The sequence below is a fragment of the Anopheles merus genome, chromosome 3R (assembly GCF_017562075.2).
Source record: "Anopheles merus strain MAF chromosome 3R, AmerM5.1, whole genome shotgun sequence".
Classification (NCBI taxonomy): Eukaryota; Metazoa; Arthropoda; class Insecta; order Diptera; family Culicidae; genus Anopheles; species Anopheles merus.
Window position 1 is genome coordinate 34,616,706 of NC_054084.1, and position 19,150 is coordinate 34,635,855.

Here is a 19,150-nt window from a genome sequence, read left to right on the forward strand (position 1 = left end):
AAGGGGTAACAGCAGCAGTTAACCGCAAAATAGGAGCCTGCAGGCACCCATTACCTTTGTCCGAGAGCGTACGACCTTGAGCCTCCGAGCTGTGGGGTGTGGGGGTTCAGGTTTGGAAGCCACCGAAATGCAATTTAGACGAGCACTAAGAGGTGGCCACGTCGGTTTTGGGCCACACGCAACACACCACACCGCCACCATTCGAACGCTATGTCGCGTATGCGATTTTTGCGCTGCGCAATAGGCGACGGCGGCGGCGGCTCACACACACACACAATTCATCAGCATTGACATTTTGCATGGACGAGCGTGAAGCTCTTTCGCTTTCTATTTTTTTTGTACTGCTGCTCGTTTCACATATCCACCTAATTCCAATCCATCGTCACATGGAGAACAGAGCACGTGGACGACAAGAGAAGCATGGTGGCGGTGGTGCGTTATTTTGTTTCGTGTTTCTTTTTTTTTTTCGACTGTTTCACAACGTTTTTTTGGGGTTAATCGTTTGGAATTAGTTGTGGTTGTTGCTCTTTTTTTGGGAGATGGGATGGAACACAATCTGTGCGCGATCTGTGCAGGTGAAGGTTGGCTTAAGGCACAGGCCTTGTACCTGTGGGCCATGAGGCAGCATCACACACGCGCAAACCGGACGGTGTTGACATTTGGAAGCTGAGAAGAAGAAAAAATAGATGGAAAGAACGCTGCAACCCTTGACCTGCCGCCACATTGAGGGGGCATTCGATTCGCAGCTTTCAGCGCGCGTTTCGAAATGCCACATACTCTCTACACTGTCAACGTGGATGAAATGTCAAAAATATGAAAAATCATCTAAAAAAACAGCGTGCGTTCCTCTCATTGCACTGCAAGTGATGGGCAGCAATTACACGCGAGTGCGCACATAACAACGCACGTTTGCGCGACAATGTCGGTGGTGCTGCTGTTGCGTGTTGTAGCGTGACCCGTGGGCGCGCGCGCGCTCTCGCGCACGCTCCTCTGGCTAATGCGATAGACCAGCTGCCGATGCCTCCACGTACAACACTCGTTGCTGTTGCACACCGAACAGTTCCGTTGTCGATTATAATTGTTCATATTTTTTCATATCCCTTTCCCGGGGTACCCCTTTGCTTGCTTCCTCCCTCTAAACACATCCCGCGATGGCCGTGCTTTAAATCGACGCCTAATACAAACGGGGGCCTGAACAGGGTGCCGCCGGGCAGTGGTGGTGTCTCCTCCTCGTGCGCTGCTCATTACGCTTGATATATTTTACAACAATCACAACAACACACCGAACCAGATGAGGCGCTAGTGTGGGGCGCGCAATAATGGTGCAATGTAGGGAAGGGAACTGCTACGCGTTCCGGCATCTGGCCGGCTCTCTGATGGCGTGCGCACATACATGAGCATGCAATGTTGAAGCTCGGCGTTGTTCTCTGCTCTGGCTCCACACTCCAATCATAATCTGATCAAATCCGGAAGCAACACTTCCTCCCTTTCTTGTCGGCGACCTTCCAAGAGGTTGGGCGAAAAAGAGCAGCGGGGGGAGGGGGGGGGGGCAGTTGGAGTTGGACCTTCCGACTAGAACTAGAGCCCCTTCAATTGGCCCCATACGTGTGTGCGGATGTACAGTTTTCTTCTTTCTTCTGCCGCCAAACCGTTTCTCGGTTGAATCGCCTTCAAATCCCGTTAGTAGTAGAAGCTCCCCAAAAAAAGAGTGTCTGTGTTTGTGTACCGGAGATACGGGAAACCGGGTCGGAGATTCGAATTTGATTTCGTCAAGCCGTGCCCCGGTCCTGCAGCTTCCTTCCGTTAGCTCAATTTTCACACAAACACACTCGACTCGACGGAGATTTTCTCTGTTTCTAAAAGTAAAAAAGAACCATACATAAAAATATAGCCAACAAGCGATCAAACACAATAAATCCATTCTCTACCCTTCCCTCCCCATACACACACCTTCTTCCTAGGGGACAGGATGGTTTAGTCGCCGGCAACTTGCCAACATACTACACAGCGGCCGCCGCCTCTGTGCTATCATAAAGCTATATTTTTGCGGCCCAGAGCCCCCCCTCCCCCACCCATTTATGACCGTTTTCAACGCGACCGACGATCATCAAACCGACCGGACCGTGTAATAGGCGAACACGCTGCCGGCTTTGGTGTTCCGCAAAAAAAACACACACACGGTTTAATTATTTGTCTTTGCTTCTTGTGACCACCACCACACGCCCCCTTCTTTCTGGATGAGTGGTTAACGTTTGACCAAGCCGCAAATTAAGCCACCCAGGGCAGACGAACGGACAGGTATGATGTATAGAGAGGAAGGATTGATGGTTCCAAGGAAAAGGATTGATTTGCGCCCAAACGGCGGCTTGGTGGATCTGCAAAAAGCCAATCAGGCAGAAATTTGCACCACCATCAAATGGCGGAAATCATTAGGCTGCGGCGTTCGTGGTGCTGCCGCTGCCTGCTCGTTGATAGAGGCGAGTGGCTGCTTTTATCTTTTTGTGCAGAGGACGTCTTTTATGACTCTTGCCTTTAATGCGCAAAGAAGAGGGATTGAGACACTTGTCCGTACCAGTATGCACGCTCTCTCTCTCTCTCTCTTTCTCTATGCCGATTGGAAGATGCAGTTTTATCGGCGTTTATGTTTTTCTTCGTCTTCTTCTGATGTTCTTATGTTTCTACTCCACGATACTCCAACCCCAGACTAAGTGAAGCGGTTGCACACATGTGCTAAGTATAGGACCGCTCTTCAGGCAATGCCAATTCGTTCACGCACCAATGGATGGAAGAACACAACTTTGCTACCACTCTTCTGCCAGTTAACGCATTCCGTTCCTTCAGCTAAACGATGCTAAAAGAAGAAAAACATGCAAATAATTGCAATTGTGTATCACTCGTATCGCTCCCAGCCCTTCCTGCTTCCCACTTCGGGCCGAAGAATAGTTTTAATTGATGAGTAATAGCATCATTCCGGGAGGTGCCGTAGTAAAAAGTAACACTTTTGCAAGTGTACACGCACACACGACGCTCCAGCGTTTCCATTTAACGAGCATTAAGAGCATCTCGATACGCTAATGGCGTCCCTCCATCAGAATGCCCACAAGTACGCACCGACGCGGCCATTGAACGTGCCACAAATTAGCAACAAACGCAGCATCATCTAGCGCGTGTGAGTGAATGTGTGAATTTCTAGGCGAATATGTTAGCACCAGCTATTTATCATGCAGCCTCCTCCTTTTGCTTGGTTGTGAAGTGGCCAGAGCCGCGGTGAGTCACCGCTTGCTACATACACGGCCGGCTCAGTCAGTGTCTCGATACTTACAAATGCTGACGGATGCAGATGGTGCTGAACATTCCCCTGCCGGAGCGGTTGGGGCGGCTGGGTCGACAGGATGACGTGCCGGAGCGTACCGTTTTCGTCCACTATCTGCTGCATGATGTGGCCCTGCGGTACCTGCATCGGCATCGCCATCGGGGGCGTACCGTTCTGCGACACCATTGGCAGTGTGACGGGACCTGTGTTGGAAGAAGGGAGAAGAGAAAAGCGAAATTTAATTAGTATATTAGTACAAATAACGAGGGGGAACGGAATCTCTGGATAATTTCCATCTCGCGTAGTAGCATCATCGACAAACTTCTTCGTGAAGGAAATGAGCGCGCAAAAACCGGGGGGAAACGCTACACCACAGGTCATTGGCGACGTTGTTTACGCTTTCAGTTTTTCCTCACCCACCAACCCACTCCAGTAACCACACACCTCCTCCACATCTTCATACCTTGCACTGATTGAGAGATAAACCTTCGTGCTGCTGCTGCTGCTGCTGGTGCTTCCGTTTTTTGTTCTTATTGTGGTGTAAATGTGCGATTCTTAATATATCCATCGTGTTTGGTGGACCAGCCACAGCAAGACGGTAGTGGGAAGGAGGACTCGACCTGATTTTCCCGACCGACGCTCCGGCGCAGATTAAGATATGCACGAAACGAACACTCCTCGCGATATTGTTATTTACGTATGCACTTTTCAAAGAAAAAGAAATCCAGAAACCCAAACGTGAAGTAAACCGACGAACGTCACACATGCGAAGAAGGACATGGTAAGGTGGCAGCGAGGAGCGAGGAGTCAGCCAATATTAAGGAGGTCAGACCATAAAACACAACAGATGTGCGTGTTGTGACGGGGTGATGGGCAGCGCAGTACCTGGTAAACCTTAGGTCAGACATTCCAGGACACACAGACACACGGGCACACGGACACAACGCACGCGTCTCGTCAAACAGAGAGCTGACGCGGATGATTCCTGTGCACCACACCGTCGTGCGTTCGGTTAATGCCCTCGCGCGAAAAAACATGCCAATTGGTGGCAAATAAACACAAACCGCCGCACACCGGATGTCTTATGCCCTCTCCCCTTCAGACGGTCTGCCGAAATCCGTTCGACATCCAGTGCTGAACACAACATTTCAGCTGATTTCAGCAATCTTCTGTTGACGTAGAGTGAAGCAGGGAATGTGTTCGAGGAGAGCAAAAGAATGACAGTACCGTTGGTTATGCTGTTTTTTTTTTTTTTTTTTTTGATGTTGTGTTTCTCAGGCATTATATATTCGGCCAACAGGAAAGCCGAAAAAGCCGTTCACGCGACCGGAGTGACCGGATGAAGAGCCAGAGAGACATAAAGACCAAATTCTGCACCAAACGTTGCCGTCTTTTGCGCAGTTGGTAGTGATTTTAAAAGTCTGTTTACTCGTGCTGGTGGAACAAGTTTCTGCGACATCAGCATAACAAAGAGTGGTAATTACCGATCGAGAGGAGCTTCTTGCTCGATGTCTTCGATGGCTCGAAGCATTGCAGTACTTGTGAGTAATTAATCTGGAGTAAATGATCCTCCAATGATTGTTCCCATCATCTCTCTCTCTCAGCTCTCGGTTTAGGTTCTCCAATGGCAGAACTGCATCGACGGCCCTACAGTAACTGCCCTTGGCGCGTAAATTCCCAGGGTGCTCATCGTGTGTTTGATGCCACTCCCGGGGCGTCCAAAGCAATGTCCAACCAAGCCGAAGGGAACTCGCAGGAATCTCGCGCCTGGTGAGGACGGGGACACGGGAAACATCAACAACAACGCGAGACGCTAATTGACACCCAAATGCTGGTCTGTGCACCACCACCCTCCTGTCGGGAGAGGGTGTGTATGAGTATGTGTGTGTGTGTATTCCCTCGGCAGTCCCTCCGATCTTCCTATCGATTCCGCATTCCCTCAACTCTCCCTGACGTCCAACGTTATGCGCTTTGGACACGCTTTCTTCACGCGTTCAGTACGGGTGTGCGTGTCAGGGCGCGTCTGGCGAACACCATGTGTGTGGCGTGTGGTGGTCCGATCAATTGATGAACGATTTTTCACCACAACGAGGGTCATCCCAGGGGAGACCATGCAACATGCGGGTTTGGCGGGTGCACTATTCTGCATCAAAGGGAATTCAACAAGGGTTCTATAATTTATCGCTGGATATTTATGGAGGGATATTGAAGATGCAGATTATCGTCGTGCAGTGCAAACGATTTTCCTATACACAGTAGTCGACAAGTAATGGCTGTTTTCTCTAGTTTTCTAGCAGCACCAGCAGTAGCTTCAAACACAAACAAATGGCAACCTTCTGGATAATGATTTGATATCTTTGCCTTACCAACGGACAGAGCTGTTGTCCAGCGACAAACACTGCCCTTTTTTCTCTCCAAACAACAAAACACACTCCAACGAGGAAAGCTTCGGAAAGCAACGGGGGCCCTCGGCAGAGGACGTGGAGGACGCCAGGGCCAGACCGCCAGACGGTCATTAATATTTCGTGTTTATATACATAGACAACTCGTGCGCTTCAGACTCCCCAGACGCAAGCCTCTCACTCTCTCGCTCTCTCTCTCTCTCATACACACACACACACTCCAAGCCCTTGTAGGTCGTTTCATCTCCCCTTGCGCCACCCCAAAACCCGCACGTGTGATGGCAGAAACCGAATGGAAATACATTTCGGGGTACTAACCCGATGCGTATTCGACCCAAACCAACCCAACCACATAGCGCTAGAGCATGCAGTTTTGCGCTCACTAGCGCTCGCACGCTCTCACTCACTTGTCTAGGCGGATTGCTTCCCTTTCCTGCGCATAGCGTAACATGGAGCTCCAGTTTCCAAGCGCCATCATAACCCAACCACCACCCCACGCCGAACGAACGAAGTTGGAGAGCAGAAAAAAAGAGCATAACTAATCAAGGTCATTATTTGCACAGAGTACAATCAACCCGTTTCGCGTGTCAGCAGCGTGCCTCCTTGGGCGTAGCTATCCGCCCTTTTCTTTGCTCCCCCGTCCCAGTGATCTCTTTGGATGGGAGAGTGTTGGAACAGTGAGCCAGAGAGAGAAAGAGAGAAAGAGAGAAAAGTAACCCCCCAAGAACGATCATCTTCTACCCACCGTTTAGAACTCTCACCTATCCCTTCCCTTTAAGGCCAGTGTTTATGTGGTGGTCGTGGTGGTGGAACCAGTTTTGAAGTTCTTCACCTTTTCTGCGCATCTTTTCCACCCTCGAGCGATGGCTCAGCTGGGCAGCCAAAAAGCAGGGGTAGGCAGCCCCTGTAAACCCCAATCAACGGCCAAAAAACCGGTCAAGAAAATCTGGATCTTTTCGCCACAGAGAGAGAGAGCGTCCTACCACAAATATGCCCACACACAAACACACACACAAGCTTCGAAGGACGTAGTTGCTTGGTAGGAGAAAGAAAGATTCGAGGAACAAAATCAAAGAATCAAACAAACTTGGAGGCGAACGAATCATCGGTGGTCGCGTGGAACGATCAAACCATATGTAGCGGTGGCTGCTTTCCAGCTTCTTTTGCTGGCGCCTATGCCCTCAAGCAACCCTCCAAAAAGTGTGGCCTTCACCACACATTCACCATGATCGAGAGGCAGCCAGAAGGGCACTTTAAACGGAAGCAGTGGTCCACGGAGGAAGAGAAAGGGGGAGGGATTCCAAAATTCCATTCTCGAAAATGCCGAACTGCTCGCCAGGTTCTTGAGGGCACACGGCGAGAGCGAGAAAGAACCTTCCTTCAGGCTGTGTTTGTGCGGATCATGATGATGATGATGATGATGATGCTGATATGGAGTCTTGCCCGTAATAGGCTTCAAGCTCTTCTCATCCTCTCTGCCTCATTTTCGACCTTTCATCATATGATAAACAACAATAAGTGAAATCCCGTTACCTAGCGACGAACCTTCTCCTGCTCCTCCTCATCCTCTCGGTCTTTTCCTTCGTGTCTGGTACGCACTCTGCAATCCTTCCAATTGCTTTTCGTAGCGACCTTTCCTTGCTTGGCGTTGTTTTTCTTAACCCGTTCCTACCGTACTAGAGCAGCAGCAGCGCCAACATTCTTGGCTGTACTGAATTTGGTGCTTAGTCCGTTACCTTAGGCGAGAACTGTGGTGGAAAGCTTCTTTTCGCGGTAATATCTTTCTCTTGCTTGAAGGAATTGGATCAAGTTTAAGTAAGAACCCAAGACCTTTTCACAAAAATTACTTTATCTCATCGTAGAATATGTATCATATTGTCTAATAAAAAGAACAAATTAAACCAATTGCCTTAAACCACACATAACAAAATGAATTTGCTCTTCAATTCGCTTGGTTAAGTACTACGAAGCAAATCGTTGAGAAATGATCACTTTCAAGAAACGTTAAACGTTGTCTCTATGCTCCACAGATCGCTGAAACACTCTAAAGCCACATTTTACGTATCTATCTATCCGCACCGCACATGACCTCTCTATCGCGCAATGCATTTGTCCCTTGCGGCTGCGGTGCAGCATTAAGTGGAGATATATATATTCGGTACCCGGTGTGGCCCTTGAGGTGCCTCTAACTTGCATCACCATCCCGCTGAGGGGGAGGGAAAATCTACCGCGAGGGCACGGGTGAGGGAAGGAACAACGTTAACGTTAGGGTTTACGATCGCGCAATGCTGGTGGTGTGCGATGGTGTCGTCTTTTATAGAGAACATTGGGTTGATATTTCAACATATTGGAGAAGCTTTAGACGCTTTTCCACATACCACACACCGCCCTGTGGACACCATCACGTTGTTCTGGGGGGCAAAAAGATTGGGGTCAACGTGTGGCAGAGAGTACACCACTTTTAGTGCAATTCTGTACCGCGTCCCATGAGGTAGGGCAGTACACCACCCTCGCGTACAGATCGAGACCAGAGACCGGAGAATGACATTAACGACATGGTTAAAAATTGATGGCGACATAGCGAGTGTGTTTTTCAAATAGATGGTTTCTCCGTCTGCTGTAATCGATTCGTGGAATTTATGTGTCGGAATCGAAGCCACACAGCTAGTGGTAGTGCTTTCGTAAAGATTCATTCATCATGCATCTCCAGGGTTGAGTGATTCGAATTACGAATTGTTTTTAGATATCGATTCAAAGCGAGTATTTCATGAAGTACAATAATAGGACATTAATAGAGGCAAAATGGGTATTATTTTTACCTTTGAACAAGAGCGAAGATGAATCTTCAAGCATCTATCTAAAGCTTCAGAATCATTAATACACTTTAAAAATTCATTCAGATTCATTCGCCATAACGACTCGCTAAGCATTTGGTGTATATTAGGATTGAACATACGACATTTGGCGTAAAAGCCTCAGCGCTAGGCACGACGCTACGAGCCACGTCAAAGACGACAACGTTAATTGCTTAATAAATACATGGATAAGCTCCAGATAAAAATGAATACTGTATCGGTAAGTAACAAAGAAATAACGTTGTATGGAAATGAGTAGTATCACAATAAATCATTTGGCAAAAGTTCGCCAAGTTGAACATACCCATTAATGGTAATGCCAGCACCCAAGTCACTCAAATGTGCATTTAATGCTGGAAATTACATTCAACATGCGATCTAACCATCACGAATGGCAAATCGTCCATCCCTTGCCTGTCCGGCCTGGGAAAGCATTTTTCCCAAAACCCGAACCAAAACAAAGAGCAATAAAAGGTGGACCGTTTGCGATAAACTTTAAGTAAGTTGTACGTCTAATTTCGACCTTGTTCGCGCGATGGGGTGAGATGCGAAAAAAAGTAGAAATACAAAAAAAGCACCGTACGACATTAGCACCGTGGAGAAGAAGCACCGTCTTCAACCTTTTCAAAACCATCATCATCTTCATCGTCATGTGGAAGATGTGATTCCACCTTCGTCTGCACATACACACACACACAGACACGAACGCGAAACAATCCTCTTTCACCATAGCCACCCAGCCAACCATCTCGAGCAAAGTCAAACGAGTTTTTTCGTCGATACTGCGAAGAACAGCCGGGCCAAAGTCTACACACATGCACATGGAGCAAAAATCGATGCGACCAACAACTCCAGCAAGACGGTCCCTTCTACAAGAGACAACGGAAGACGCTACTTCTCGAGATGTGGCCGGAGCGGAGCAGCGGCTTGAAACGGATGCACGAAACGACCTTTAATGATAAATACGTGCGCCGCCGCCGCCGCGCGCTAGAGAGCGCTCTAGAGTGGTGGTGGTGGTTTTCCCTCCCCGTTTTCGCCCAAGGTCCACTTGGTTTGCCACGTCCACGGCAACATCTACCAGCATGTCCCCTTTCCCCCTCCCCCCACCATTCACCACGTTACTGCGCGCTATTCCAGAAATTCTGCGAATCGCGTCTCAATCGCTCCACATGCGCGCGGCTTAAAAGTTGCCCCTTTTGCGGCCTCGGCCTAGGGGATGATGCTGCCAAATGGGGGCAGCAGCAGCAGGGCAATTGGGCGAAGGGAATGCGGTGAACATGGCGAACCACATTCTACGAGTTCGGCGAGTTTTGCACTACCACGCGAGGGGACGATTCGAGCTGTGATGATCATCCCTCCCCTTTCAGGCTCGAAACCTCAGCCCAGATGATGATGACGATGATGATGCTGATGATGACTTCGATGACTCGCGCGATGACAAAGAAAACCGGCCACATCACACCGCGAACATCGGGTGAAACAAAAACTCGCGAAAAGCGCGCCCTCTCGTCTTACCTTTGCTCCCTCCTCTGCTCAAATGCCTTTCTCAGTTCCGTGTGTTCTTCGCAAACTATTCGCACCACAATCCCCATCACTTAACCTCACGAGTCACTCGTGACGGTAGTGGTAGTAGTAGTAGTGTGCGGGCACATACAAACACACACACACACACAGACACACAGTGACAAACGCATCCTCACAAACGGCACAACCAGTTTCTTGCCATCCACATCACACACCAATTCCGGTTGCTGGCTCTCTCGCGATGGTTGGGTCTTTCCCAGTAAGCTGCCACCCCAACAACCCCTCTTCTGGTGAGGGTGCGCAAACCACCTACAACGAGAGAAGCTCGAGATCGGTAGACGTGTCATACGTCCATACAGCAAGAGACAGAGAGACACGCACACACAGCCGTGGCTTGGGCGACACACGTTATGCTTTTATGCTTATCATTATTTCAGGACAGCCTCAAAAACGGGTTTGCCTGGAAGAGTTCCGGGATGCAAAAATACACACCACATGTTTCAGTGTTCGAATTAGTGGGTTTTATCGGCATTGGGAAGCTGTTTAACATACATTTTAACCTGCTAGAGAGGCTATACCCTGCGCGCACGGTGACCTTTTCGGGCTTGTCGCGGCAAACTCATGTAGATGAATGTTTCTAACCTGCCTGCCTTTGTCTCTCGTTGCGCTGCGTGCTATTTGTGGCCGATGACAGCAAGTGCAATCGGAAACATGCACTTGTTGCTCACCGAAACAATGTTGTGATAGGCAGCACTAAACACACGCCATTATTATCATTTAAAAGCCACTTTAATTTTGTTGGGCACAAGTGCGCTTTGTTTTAGGGCGAAATAAAACCCAATTAATAGCTTCTCGAGAGTTAACAAGTCGTTAAAAAATAAACCATGTTGTTGCGTGTTTGGCTTGTCGCGAATGTCCCCAACGCTGTTGGAGAGGAGTCATCGCCACAGACTGTCATAAAGTTGTGTGGCAACAGATGCCACTAATGCAATGCATGCATTTTAGTTTTTGTTTGCATTTAGAATGTCAAAAAAATATATAATACAACAACCATTAATTTACATAAATATAAATCAAATTTTTTCCCAAGACCTTCTCCTCCCTGTTTTTAGGCACAAGAAGGTTAATTGGCGGAAATGGTAGAGGTTAATCTGTGTCTGCTATTTTTTTTTGCATTCGTTTTCCGGTGCACAACAATGTTCTTCCTCTTCGTTCTGTTGTAGGCTTTTTGGCTTTGTTTGCTTTTGCTCAGATCAGAAGAATATCCCTCGAAAATAAAAAGAACCAAAAGCGATTTCGCGGATTAAAAGTCTAAAAATTCGCACCCATTAGCAGTTAAACCGTCTCTCCCCTGATCATAACAAACTTCTGCCTAATTGCACACTGAAAATAAAAGAACGAGGTCCTCCGAGTGTTCCCAGAATTTATGTTTTCCATTGCAGATAAAGCGATATTCTTCCCGCGTATCTCTGTTTAAAGCCCGTAAGAAAAAACCATCAAATGATGTGCATCTAGGAAGACCAGAAAAACAATGCATTTTAAGAAAATTGCATCCCCATCCATCCATCCGTGGCGGGTCCGTGTGTCTGGTTGTTTGTTGACGGTTCGTTTAGAGATAATTAAAACTTCCAGCCCGCTCGCCTGCCCGCCCGTCCGCGTGAGTGTCCTGCATCCGGTCAAAGTCTCGCAAAACCAGATTTCCGACGGAGCACAGAATGCACCGTTCTGGAAATTCCATGCTTCGCAAACTGCAAGCGATAGACGAGTGCATTGGCTACACACCATAATATTTACATTTTTAGATTTAAAAAACCCACACACCCCATTTTAACACACAATCAGACAGCGTCTGTGTGCTCTCCACTCCATCATCATCATGCTCCACGAATTATTATTTATTGTTGTTCTTTGTAAGAACGATTGCGAGAATTACTTGCATTAATCGTGAATCGAAGTTCGTGCCACTCTGGCACAGGGAGGAGGATGGGGAGGTACGGATCATAGGTCAGTCGCAAAACTTTGATTGCACTTGCCTCCGACACAACAATCACTCTTGTAAGGGGACAGGGTTTGGCAAATGTACGGACTAGTGGATTTATTGTTATAAAGAAGATTCAAATGGACTTGATGTGGTGTAAAGGAGATCTTTTAAAAGAAAAGAGAAGGTTGATTAAACTAAATCAGAAAGGCGAGGACTCCGTGGAATTTTGAACTTTAAATGGAGATCAATCCACTTGCTGCAAAGAAGTTCCACGCGCTGGATGTAGCTCCGTCAGCTCAATTTACCTCTGTAAGCGTAATGTACTTCTTTAAGGTACATGTAGCTCTTTAAGATAAATGTACTCCTATAAGCTCAATGTAGCACTGTATCGTGAATCTCTATAAGAGCTCAATTTAGCTCCTATAGCTCAATGTACCTGTTACAGCTCAATCGAACTCTTTAAACTCAATGTAGTTTAGTGAGCTTAATGTAGGCATGCAATTTCTAGTAGTCTCTAGTGCAACACTGTAAACTCAATGTAGCTCTACACGCTCAAAGTAGCTCCGTCATTAAACAGCTAAGTTCAATAGGCATTAAGAAACTCTTCATACGCTTTCTGAATTAGTAGTGGGAGCTCGGAATCGGACCTACCTGATTCCGATTCCGTGTTCAGAATCAATTTCGGAGTTAATTCTGGAGCCGATTCCGGAGCAGATTCCGGAGTTGACTCCGGAGTAGATTCCCGATTTGACTCCGGAGCAGATACCGGAGTTGACTCCGGAGCAGATTCCAGGGTCGACTCCAGAGTCGTTTCAGAAGTCGGCTCCAGAATCGATTCCGCGATCGAAATCGGCACCAGAATCAGAATCGACTTCGGAATTAGGATTGACTCCAGAAATGAATTAGCTCCGGAATGAAATTTAGTTCTTGAAATGAAATGAGAAGTTTAAGAAGCGAAATCAATCTGGGAATCACCATTAGAATGTATCGTTTACAAGTAAATTTTTATTTTTTCGCGGCTATCAATATTTAGCATCGTTGGACATTATCATTATTCTGGTTTTGGAGCCAATTACGATGCCAGAGCCAATTTTGATTCTGGAACCAATTCTGGAACCAATTCCGGAGCCGATTCCGAAACCAATTCCAGAGCCGATTCCGAAACCAATTCCAGAGCCGATTCCGGAATTGATTCCGCAAACTGATTCTGGGCCTGCTATCCGGAATCGATTCCAGAAAACTTCGCAGCTAGCCGGAACCGATTCCGGTGAAATCTTCATTTTTCTCATCACTATTCTGAATCCACGTCTTTATACTGAATCAACATTTTTTACAAAATACTGATTTTTCAATGAAATCGATGTAGCGTATAACTTAATACGCATCGATTCAAGAAGTAAGCGCAGAGCACTGGATACAGCATTCTTTGAGTTCAGCTAAGCCACCATCCTCTTATCTGTAAAATTCCATTCCATTTGACAACTTTGTTGAGACGAGATTTGTTTCTGTTGCTGAGGTAGATAGAGAGACACCCTCTATATATCGTTTACGACCTTTGCGGCATTTGCTAATATATTTCGTCCATATAACAAAACAGATACTAAACAACGCTAATGACTAATGAAGGTCTAGAAACAAATGTTTACCAAAGAGCAGTAATACCTCCATTATATGATGCTAGAAATGATATTACCAACAAAGGAACTTTACGGTGTTCACATCTGAAGTTACAAAGCTGCAAAGTCTGATGTTCTCGTTGCGGTTACTCAAAAAGAAGTTGCCTATCCCTGACATTACAACAAAACCCAGCTAAGCAAACGCGAAGAAATTAATCCGTGCGCATTTGTTGACGTTGTTCGCGGTACGAAGGGTCAGGTCAAGCACCACACATCTCGCCATTCATCGGAATCGAAACACACATTGCACACATCCGGCGGTGGCATATATGCGTGTTTTCTGTTGATAACTACCTATCTCGCTACTAAGAAAACCTAAAGTATCATTGTTTACTACTCGCGCTTCTCTTGAAGCACACACAAACACGCGCGCGCGCGGGAGATTGTTGTTCGCCAACTCTGGCCAAATCCAACTCAAATCACCGGCGATGCGACGCCCGTCTATCTTTTGCCCCTTACCGTACTCATGATGCACCGGACAGGGATGGGGAGCTGGCGGCGGTGATCCATAGTCCGGGTGTGGGTAGTAGTACGAGTGGTCGGAGTAGTAGTCGCCGGCGTACGGCCCTGCTGCGATAAAGATGCCACCGGCAGCGCCGGCCAGTCCACCGTGCCCACCATTTTCGGCACCGTGCGGCGCAAGGTGAACGTGCTGCTGGCCCGGCCCAAGTGGTCCCGGCAGCTGCCGCACAAACTGAAGCACATCATATCCGCCGCCTCCGCCACCACCGTGTCCGCCCGTGGCATTTGTTCCGCCGCTGGCAACACTGGCCGCCGCCGCCGCCGGTGCACTGCTCACCGAGACGGGCGAGTGTTGCTGCGATGAGGGCGAGGGCTGCTGCGAGACGGGCTGACCGTCGGAGGCCGACGACAGCGAGGAGGTCGATGAGGTTGGCGTCTGTGCTTGGCTGAGGTGATGGTGGCTGTTCAGATGGTGATGGTTCGTCGACTCCGGCGAGGTGGATACCGCCCGTCGAACCATGGTTGTGGCTTGAGGGGGGCTTTTTTTGGAATATTGTCAGCAGGACACACGAGGACCCAGAGGACCGGGGATGCCCGTTCCGGCAGCAGAAGTCCTACCACGCGCCTGTGATCCTGTTGCTTCTACTTATCGTGCACTTTCACACTAAGAAACACACTTCTCCAGCACTCTAATCGCACAACACAAACACACTCGCTCAGTTTCACTTTAGTGCGCTTCTCCACAACACGACAAGATCTAGAAAGGCTTTCCGATGTGTGTGTGTGTCGGTTGGCTATTTTTGCCTTCAAACAACCCCCTGGGTTTTGGTTTTATCAACTTTTACCCCCCGTTTTCCAGGCCTTCTTTATACCTCGTCTCCCTTCGACACACAACGACGTTTAGATTGCTTTCACTCGCGCACACACACGCACACTTTTAGTCGCGCGCCCGGCCTGTGGAATTCACTTTTTGTGGACCAAACGGCGCACCAGCGCACACACCACAGCACGACGACGACGACGACGACCGTACCGTGTCGCACTGGATATCTTTTTCACTCACTTTTCCTGCTCGAGAAACTATTCCCTCTTTCTCTCGGTTTGCCAGCAGCCAGTGCGAGCAAAAGTGCGTTTGCAGTTAGGTTTCACATGACGCTAGCCGGAAGTAGATACTGTTATAGGGCCATGCACAGCCACACACATACACACACATATACACTCATTAGGCAGGCAGCAACACTGTCACTCGTGCTGTTGCTGCTGCTGCTGTTGCTGATGATATTCAGATAAACGCGCGTGCGAGAGCTTGAACACGGACTGCAAATGGAAAATGAACTTCATACCCTTGTTTTTTTTTCCCTGCCACATTTACAGAGACACACACACACACATATATATATATATATATATATATATAGACCGTCCGAGACATTCGACTTCCGTTTGCGTGGAATGTGTGTGTGTGTTTCTGTGTTTTGCCAGACGCGGAAATGGCCTCTTTGCTGTTTGGAGTCTCTCCGTAGTTTCGCTTGCCAGCAAAAGATGCACTCACAACATATATCGGTTACAACACTCTCTGTGGCCGCGAGGCGTACACTGGATCACATCTTAAGCGGATCTCTTCAAAGCCTTATCGTCCGTATCGTTTTCTGGAGGACCTTAGTTTGCGCAGTTTAGATTGCTTTGGGAACGTAACACCCAACACAACACGGAGAAAATATGCTCAAGTCTCGCTTCCCAGCAGACTGTGACAATCATCTTGGCGATCTTTTCATTTGAAGAATGATCCACAACCCCACTCAAACACCGAAATTGGAAACGTCAAGACGCGAAAGAGCAAAATGCCACATCTTCCAACCGGACGAGCAACGTACGAACCACACACACTTGACTCAATTTATCTCACTTGAGCCCCATATCCGTGATCTCTCTGCTTTCGACGATCAGTAACATCATCTTCACGGATTGTAAGACGGGTATAGGTAGCAGGAGGTAGTAGACAGAGGACGCACATTCAATTGTAATGCTTTCCTGTCTACACCTTCCCGCCCTTGTAAGCCCCAAAGATTCCATCGGCCAGCTGCTTTTGCGTCTTATGGCGGTGCGGTGAAGAGGCCCTCCTGCCACTTGGCTTCGAACAAATTTGGAACGCAATCCATCACAACGTCCTGCTGCGGCGAAGGCGAAGAAGTGTGCAAATCAAAGACATCAGCCTCACTCTCGAATTAAAGCAAATCTCAACCGGAACACGGCGAACGTCAACGAGTCACAATTGGGAATGCTACTGGTGGACTTGGGATGTGCTGGAGGCAACACAATTCCACACTGAGAGAGAGAGAGAGAAATGGAGAGCTGCTGCTCCCTACGATAGAAACCTCATTGCAAAGTGGCAGACCCGTACTAGAATGGAGCACACTTCTTTGTCAATGCTTTTGATAAGAAGAAGCAACGGTCACTTGTGGGCTTCTTGCGAGAAGTACATGATTGGGCGCGCGCGATATCTGGTTGGCGAGGCTCTTACTAAAACCCACAAGCTCGCTCCCTTGGTTACTGTCTTCAAGGAGCAACACAGCCACGGAATAGTACGACGTGCAGCGTTTGCGGCCAGCGCTTCAACAGAGCTCCAACAGAGCGCCAACGGAATGGAAAGGGACACTAAAATTACAAGCTATATGACAAAACACACACCACTGTGTCTGCGAGAGATTGTGTTCTGCCCTATCCGAGCCGTCTGTGTTGTGGTTGGTAATTTATTTAATCATAGCCTCTGTGCCATTCCAAAAACACACGAACAGAGGAGCGGGGGCAACGTTGTTGTTCGTCGGGGGAGGGTTTTCCCTTGCTGTGTTGCACAAAATTGTCATTATGCGTCGCCGATTCGCCGACTGTTGCTAACGGCCGGGGCCGCTCACTGTTGCTCTCTGCTCTGTGTGCCGCGCTTCGGTGACTTCCCTTTATTTTGTCTTCCTATTTCCTTTTGCAAAGAAAAACCACCCAACGCCCAGATCAAAACGTTAACGTCATCAAGCAGTAGGGTTTTTTTTAAAAGGTTCGTCGTTTCCTTTCCTAGTTCCTCGACTACTTTTGCCAATGCTTTTCAAAGGACGGGGTGTGCTTGATTCGGGAGATGTGTTGCAAATCCAAAAAAAACCCCACCAGTCGGCTTTGCGATGGAATTTCCATTCGCGCCGTGCAGATTTCCCAATCCTCCATGCCCGATTGGCAGCACGGCAGTGCTAGCGATGAGGACGCCACGAACAAAGGACGAGCGGAGCGATCTCGGGGAGTTTGGAGCAGGCTTCCTCTAACAGGAGGCCGAGCTAGCAAAAACCAGCAGCCACCGCGCAGACCGACGTCATCTCCACGCGACATGGCGACTTGGAGGGTAACCTTAGCAACCGAAAACTTGTATGCTGCTGCTGCTGCTCGCTTACTTCTGTTTCTTCTTCATTGCATCTTCTGTGGACTGCTCTAGCGCTCAGTAGCAGCAGGGAAAACCACAGCACAGAGACAAGGATTGAGAGAGAAAGAGAGAGAGAGAGAGAGAGAGAGAGAGAGAGAGAGAGAGAGAGGCGACTTTTTCTAGCCTGTTTTCTTGAGCGTTTATTGCTGCTCTTCGTACAAAAGTCCCTACAATATCATTATTGTATCGTTCCAAAGTGCAAACTGCACCACCACTACTCCCCGGGCTTACTCTCCTAGCACCCTTTCTACTGCCCCTCTACCACCCATCCTACTGGTCGAAGCACGTCATCAAGCAGAGACAATAATAGTTCAGTGTGCTGCTCTTTCTCAGTGCTTCTTGGCGACCCTTCCCCGGTTGTCTTGGTTCCCTACTCTGCATTGGCCACCTCAAATCAACCCCCTTGGCATCCCTCTCTCCTTCACCCACACACACAAACACACATACACAGACACACATAGAAACACACGCAAGCACGGTTCCAATTGGCAATTTTGAATGAAAGGAATGTGCCGATCTTTGCAGAAAACCTTCTCCAAAGCGAAGAAGCAAAACGAACAAAACATACAACAAGCACACTGACGCACCCACACACACACACACAAACACACGGCTCGCGCGAAACTAGGCCGCATACTAGCGACCCCCGGCAGTCCAGAGAAGGGAAGGGGAAATGTATGCTTTGGTGCATGCCACCCCCTTCCACCACCCTTCTTGCCTGCCTGCCTTGCAGCTAGAGTTGCATCCCCATCTTAACACACTCACTTATACTTGGCGAACTGCTGCTGCTACTCATCGAACCTCCATCGGGGAGGGAAAGGGAGCAGCAAACTACTTAAAACGTGGCAACATTAATCAAACACACAGCGCAACACAGAGAGAGAAGGGGAGAGAGTCCAATCTCACCCACACACATACACACACACAAAAACGCGACCGATACAAAAGAATGTGCAACAGAGCAACAGAGCGGGCAGCAGTAACGACACAAACGGGCTCCAACGCACGTACGCACACTAAACACACACACTCACACTGAGACACACTGACTGCAGCTTGAAGCGACAGTTGGAGCCAACCACCCCCTCCATAAGTGTGTGTGTGCGTGTGTGTGTGTCTGTAAGCGCTGGTGAGCCAAAAGGTTCGCCGCTTGGTGGTTTTTCTTCTTCTCACTATGCGACGGGCGTGAGAGATGTGTGCGCGCCCGCACGCATGCAAAAGCTCGACAAGCGGGGGTTGGTTTGGAGTTGGAAGGAAATTAACTTAACCAAAAACCCCAAACCCTTAACCACCCACTCCCAAACAAACAGTGGAATTACAAAACTTTGTCAAAGATTCGCAAAAAAAAAGAAAGGGTGAAGCTCCCAGAAAAGCTCCCACTCCCACACGGTATTAAGTAATTTTTTTAAAAAAGAAACAAGAAAATGCACACACACACACACACACACACACACATATTTCTTGATAGTGTTTG

General features: G+C 48.2%; 1 protein-coding gene across 8 annotated transcripts in view; it reads right to left on the reverse strand.

Annotated features, from left to right (window-relative positions):
* LOC121596550 (fibronectin type-III domain-containing protein 3A) overlaps nt 1–19,150 on the reverse strand; it is a 59,921-nt gene that overhangs the window by 14,490 nt on the left and 26,281 nt on the right. For 5 of the 8 annotated variants that reach the window (XM_041921596.1, XM_041921595.1, XM_041921592.1 and 2 more), the window contains one exon: nt 3,323–3,516. In XM_041921596.1, coding sequence (XP_041777530.1) covers nt 3,323–3,516 — 194 coding nt within the window. Of the gene's footprint in view, nt 1–3,322; nt 3,517–14,210; nt 15,531–19,150 lie in introns of all 8 variants that reach the window. The other 3 variants (XM_041921598.1, XM_041921597.1, XM_041921599.1) reach the window with 1 other exon arrangement.